Here is a 6,482-nt window from a genome sequence, read left to right on the forward strand (position 1 = left end):
GTCTCACTGCTCATGACTGATCATATATGACATTTATATTAGTGATGAAATGACAAGCTAACACTGGAGATGAAAGGGTGCATGCTATCAGCTAGCTAACATTAATTAGCTGAACTGTAAATTAAGGCTAAAGTTTGAAACCAGGTAACATTAGTGTAACTTAAAGCTAAAGTTCTAGCTAACGTTAGCATTCATCTGTAGGAACTTGACACAGTCTAATTCAGAAAGTAAGACAGTAAAGCTAGTTAGTTAGCTACTGCTACTTACACCTACAGTGTCTCTGACACACAGGAGCAGAGACTCAAAGAGGACAGAGCCCCCCCCCCCCCCCCCAAACAATGCCTTCTGCTCCTTCAGTATCACAGTAATCTGATGATAGTTGACTGTACGTCCGCGATTCACTCAAAACAGGAGCTGATATTTACCTGACCAGGTGTGATTCTCTCTCCCTCAGCTCCACTCGATGTTATAGTCACTCCTATGGCCCCACCCACCTCTGGAGCCCCGCCCACTGTCTCAGCCCACCTCCATCTTGTGTTCTTCCTGATCCGCTACCTGGTGGTGTTCAGTCCGTACTTCATCTCCACTGTCCTCATGATGTCTTTATATAGACAGAGACCTACAGGTAACACTATCTATCAATCAATCAATCAATCAATCAATCAATCAATCAATATTCTGAATCAGTCGACATCATTAATGTCACATTCATGTTGCTTACAGCGGATCAATAATGACGCTTTATTTACCTTTTCCATCTTTCCACACCTGCTGGTGACAGATAATCACCCGCCCGTCTCCATGGCAACAACCTTGTCCAACAACGAAGCCAAGCAAGGATTGGCTGAGGACTATGATGATGTCACAGCGGTCAGCACCGAGCATGACTTCTGAAGGTTGCAGGTTATCACTCATCAATACTCTGATCAGAATCGATACTTTTTATATTAATAGTCTGTCACAGTTTCCGTTGCGTCATGTGACCTGCTTGTTGTGTTCTGTTGCTTTGAGTTCTTTGTACCTTTATGTAGAAAAGCTCTCTGTAGATAAATATTCTTATTTTCATCTTCATCATCATCATCATGCACCGTGAGTGTGAACTGTCTGTGTCTCCATCGTCGATGTGTCGATTAAATAAATGAGGAATTTAATTACCACTATATTTTCTTTTTGCCTTTTATTTGTGTTGTGTCATCCATCGCTGTGTTCAGAGATTTGAGAAAAGGCCGTTTGTGTGTCTCTGGAGTTAAAGTTAAAGGAAACACACCAGGAGAAAGTCTGTCGAGGATTTGCATATTGCTTTGATAATAATAAAGGTTTGGATCTCAGCAGCTTGATTGCTGCAGAGTTTCCTGTCTCAGAGTCACTTCACAGCAAGATGATTAATGTTGATGTGTGTGAGGTTTTCTACCGGCGGCCTGCGGCCCTCTGGTGGTCCGGGAGAGGCGCTGCAGGTGATTTGCAGTGATTTCAGGGTGTCAGTAAAACACTGTACTGTGCAGTTACCTGTAAAAACAAGAGAAGAAGAAAACATCAGCTTTATTATCAGGAGTGACAGTCAGAAAAAATATAAATATAGAAATAGATAGATAGAATATTTACATATTTGTAATATCTGAGGTTTCTCACTGAAGCTCATCTGAGGCTCAGACAGGCTGGTGTTCACCTGCTTCAGGTGTGTGTGTGTGTTTTCCTAATTTATACAATATTTAAGGCTTGAAGAATGAGTAAAGTAGAAAATGTGTTTGTTCTTTCGTTCCTCTGTTTAAAGCGTGATGTCTGAGCGTTCACAGAGAACTGTGTCGTTATCCTCCATCATCTCTGTCAGTATTTGAGTGACAGACTGATAGCTGGTGACATTTAGCTCAACCCCTGTGCAGGCTAACTGTTAGCTTCATCTCATTAGCTTTCAAATGTCACACTGATCATATCTGACGTGAAACAAAAGGTAAACTGTCGTAGCTTCGGTTAGAGTGACGTCAAACACACATTCGACTTGTTTCAACACGGGCAGAATACTCTGTGCTCAGTCACAGCTGGAGGAACAGGAAATGTCAAACAGGATTTCTGAACTAGTTTGACTTCTCTTTGACAAAAGCTGTCTTTATAAAGGTGTCTTTATATAGACAGAGACCTACAGGTAACACTATCAACCAATCAATCAATCAAATATCAATCAATCAATCAATCAATCAAAATTCTGAATCAGTCGACATCATTAATGTCACGTTCAGCTTGCTTACAGCAGATCAATAATGATGCTTGATTACATTTTCCACTAATACCTGTTGATGACAGATAATCACCCGCTCGTCTCCATGGCAACAACCTTGTCCTACAACAAAGCCCAGCAAGCATTGGCTGATCAGCAGCCGAGCATGACTTCTTATCAATCATCAATACTCTGATCAGAATCAAAACAGACCATAAAGTCACATGGGGGCAGAAGGTTTTTTGGGGTCAAAGGTCAAGGTGACTTCACCAAACACTATTTACACCAAATTATTCATATTTTATATGAAAATACTGTTTATAATTTATTAAGATAATAAAGTCAAATCAAACTTATTCTCAACACACACACACAAACACACACACATTCACACACACACACACATTCACACACACAAACACACAAACACACACACACACTCAAAAACACACACACACACACATACACACACAAACACAAACACACACACACACACACACAGACACACACACACTCACACACACACACATTCACACACACACAAACACACACACAAACACACACACACACAAACACATTCATACACACACACATTCACACACACACACACACACAAACACACACACTCACACACAAACACATTCACACACACACACATTCACACACAAACACACACAGAGACACACAAACACACACACACAGAGACACACAAACACACACACACAAACACATTCATACACACACACATTCACACACACACACACACACTCACACACAAACACATTCACACACACACATTCACACACAAACACACACAGAGACACACAAACACACACACACACACACACAGAGACACACTCACACACACACACACACACACACACAGAGACACACTCACACACACAAACACACACACACACACACACACACACACACACACAGAGACACACTCACACACACAAACACACACACACAGTCAAGCTGCTGCGTTTAACAGACAGCTTTGATAGGCTTATTAGGAATTAACTGTGCGTGCGTGTATATATGTGTATGTGTGTGTGAGTGTGTGTGTGTGAGTGTGTGTGTGTGTGTGTGTTTGTGTGTGAGTGTGTGTGTGTATATGTGTGTATATGTGTGTGTGTGTGTGTGTGTGTGTGTATTAGTGTCACACTGCTGACTCAGGAGGATCAGTGAACTAATCTCCTCGTCACTTTTCATTGTCTCTTCCCTCCATTCTCTTTTATTCCTTTCCTTCCTCTTCTCTTCCTGTCTCCTTCTTGCCTCCTTTGTCTCCTTTCCTTGCATCCTCCCTCCCTCTGTCCTTCATCTATTCACCTGTCTGCATTTGTTCCTTTGTCCTCTTCATCAGCCCTCTGGGTTTCCTTCACCTCTATCTTCTCATTTCATCTAATATAGTTTCTTCTGCTCGTCTGAACGAACTGAACCTGCAGGTGAGAGGTGCATCTTCACCTGTGCTGCTGTAAATGTTCTCAGGTGAGTGAGGGTGGACCCGCCTCTGCTTGTAGGTGTGTGTGAGACAGACGGTATCATCCCTCCTCTAATCTCTTTATCCGTGTCAGGGTGACAGAGGAGACTGGATCCTCCGCCGCGTCCCTCCGTTTTCTCCTCTTCTCTCTCCGCACTTTAGAGGATCTAAACGGGCCAGGTGTGTGTGTGTGTGTGAGTGTGTGTGTAGAGGGGCTACTCCTCTGTTTCCATGGCGATACGTTTGATGGACGGCTGGTGGATCTAGGCCACGTAACCAAGGGCTGCAGATTATCAGCTGACAGGTGAGTAAGGAGATAATGGAGGGTTAATTATTATATCTGTATTCACATCAGTCATATTTACATCTGATACAGCAACTAGTTCACAGCAAGACAACTAGTTGGTTAAGGTTATGGAAAGATGGAACCAACGTCTCCAACCTGAACCATCAACCCTCTGATTCGACCCACATCAGCGTCTCCTGAAAGGGGCAGGTGAACCGGACCTTGGTTGTCATGGTTACAGTAATAAAACATGGGGACTGTACTGACAGCGGCATACCTACCATACGTTCATCGCCATGGTTACTATTATAACGGTCATGGCTTGGTTATGTTTAGGAAAAGATGGTGGTTTGGGTTAAAATAAGTACCATCTTTGTTGTCATGGTAACAATAACAACGATGAACGGTCACAGATTAGAAACAACATGGGAATCGAACACGCCGCTCTCCTGTGTCACCTCCACCTGGCGTGGACTCTGTCTCTCTTTACACTACGTCACCGACACTTTTCTTCATCACTACGACCACTAGATGTCGCCTAGCAACAAAACCTGACTATGATGTCACAACAACCTGCTGCACAGACGACCTGCGTGTTGAACCCTCAGGGCCACCGTACGAATCATACGCCAGTAATTGGTTTTAGTGCAGATGTTCTGCAGCTGTGCACCACCCATTAATAATTGAAGCAACGCTGTCCTGCAGAGAGCCCTAAAGCATCATGGGAGTTGTAGTTGTTGTCTACAACTGGGGCCTGATGTTTGTCGTGTTGGTCCGTGTCCGCAGAGCGTCAGAGGAAGAACTCCTCCATGGCTAAAGTGGCTCCACTAGGCCCGCCCTCCACCTCCACCTTAACTCCGCCCACCATCGTTCTACAAGACATGGAGGAGGAGTCAGGTGACGTCAGGGAGGGGGACAGGTGAGTTGTCTCTGAAACTTAAAAGTCTTTAAGTGGGGGCTAACTGAATAACAGTATGAAATAAAATCCTCCCAGGGGTCGCACCTGCGGAGGTCACATGGTTTTTAATTTGAGTTTAATTAACACTTAAACTCCGTCAGCTGGTTAATTTGGTTTTCTGTGTTTCAGAGCGGCTCAAAGAGCAGGAGCGGGAGTTCTGTTCAACGTCAACAACAGCAACAACAACGAGGAAGAGTACGACACACGCACACACACACACACGTACAGGTATTTAAGCAGGCGCTCAGCTCACCTCTGTGATGCGTTTCCTGTTGTCTTCCAGGGAGGACGAGAAGAAGAAAAAGAAGAAAGAGAAGAAAGAGAAGAAAGAGAGAAAAGAGAAGAAGGAGTAAGTCTGATCCCACTAAAGGGCCACAGGAGAAATGAAACTGAGCGTTAAAGAGGGGAAGAAGAACATTTCTGCTTCTCTAAAAAACATCAGACTGAAACAGTCTGAGAGGGAAACATCAGTCTTTATGTTTCCAACCACAGACAGACGTCGTGTCTGAGACGACGCTGATGAAGTTCATATGTCGTGATAATGTTTAACTTCCGATCGACCAATGAGGAGGCAGCTCTTTATTTCTCTGTTCCTTTGAATCTGTTTTGGTTTGAACGGACAGTTTAATCCAGTTCTCCTCTTCTTCGTCTTCCTCTCTTGCAGGAAGGAGAAGCAGGAGAAGAAGGAGAGGAAGGAGAAGAAAAAGAAGGAGAAGGAGGAGAAGGAGAAAGAGAAGGAGAAAGAGAAAGAGAAGAAGGAGAAGGAGAAGAAGGCCAAAGAGGAGGCGTGGGTTTGGTTTATTGACTCCGACACTAGAAGCTCTGCTGCTGTTGCTCATCACTTTCCTGTAATGACTTCACATGTTGCTCATTGATCATCATCCCTCCTTACTGTGTGTCCAGCCCCAAAGAGATCACAGTGATCGACCCGGCAGGAAACACCTACTACCACTGGCTCTTCATCATCACCATCCCCGTCATGTACAACTGGACCCTGATCATCGCCAGGTAACACGCACACCTGTCCACACTGCTGCTCGGCCACCCCCTGACAGGAAGTGGATCTGGTGTTGTCAGTTTTCACAGTGTGTGTGTGTGTGTGTGCGTGTGTGTGTGTGTGTGTGTGTGTGTGTGTGTGTGTGTGTGTGTGTGTGTGTGTGTGTTTCAGGGCGTGTTTTGAGGAGCTGCAGACTGAGTACGTGCACTACTGGTTCATCGTGGACTTCGTCTGTGATATGGTTTACATCGCTGACATGATCTTCAGGACCAGGACTGGTGGGAACACACACACACACACACACACACACACACACACAGATGATAGAAATATTCCAGTAGCAGGATTGAACATGTAGTTTCAGGTTTGCAAACTCTTTTTAAAAAGTTCTGAGGAAATCAAATCAAATCAAATGTCACAGTTCAGCTCATTGTTGGTTGTTATTTAACTGATGAAAACAAGATCAGTCTGAAACTGAAGGTGTGTGTGTGTGTGTGTGTGTGTGTGTGTGTGTGTGTGTGTGTGTGTGTGTGTGTGTGTGTG

The 6,482-nt window shown here is 44.2% G+C and overlaps 1 protein-coding gene across 1 annotated transcript in view; it reads left to right on the forward strand.

The window, feature by feature from the left end:
* Window positions 1-3,908: 3,908 nt before the first annotated feature.
* Window positions 3,909-6,482, forward strand: part of LOC111231774 (cGMP-gated cation channel alpha-1-like) — a 7,258-nt gene continuing 4,684 nt past the window's right edge. Inside the window, exons 1-6 of the mRNA XM_022759011.1 lie at window positions 3,909-4,002; window positions 4,771-4,903; window positions 5,072-5,137; window positions 5,226-5,291; window positions 5,607-5,729; window positions 5,846-5,950. Of these exons, the coding sequence (XP_022614732.1) occupies window positions 4,794-4,903; window positions 5,072-5,137; window positions 5,226-5,291; window positions 5,607-5,729; window positions 5,846-5,950 (470 nt within the window). The 5' untranslated portion in view covers window positions 3,909-4,002; window positions 4,771-4,793. The remainder of the gene's footprint in view (window positions 4,003-4,770; window positions 4,904-5,071; window positions 5,138-5,225; window positions 5,292-5,606; window positions 5,730-5,845; window positions 5,951-6,482) is intronic.

Source organism: Seriola dumerili, unplaced genomic scaffold, assembly GCF_002260705.1.
Source record: "Seriola dumerili isolate Sdu_G_001 unplaced genomic scaffold, Sdu_1.0 BDQW01000317.1, whole genome shotgun sequence".
NCBI lineage: Eukaryota > Metazoa > Chordata > Actinopteri > Carangiformes > Carangidae > Seriola > Seriola dumerili.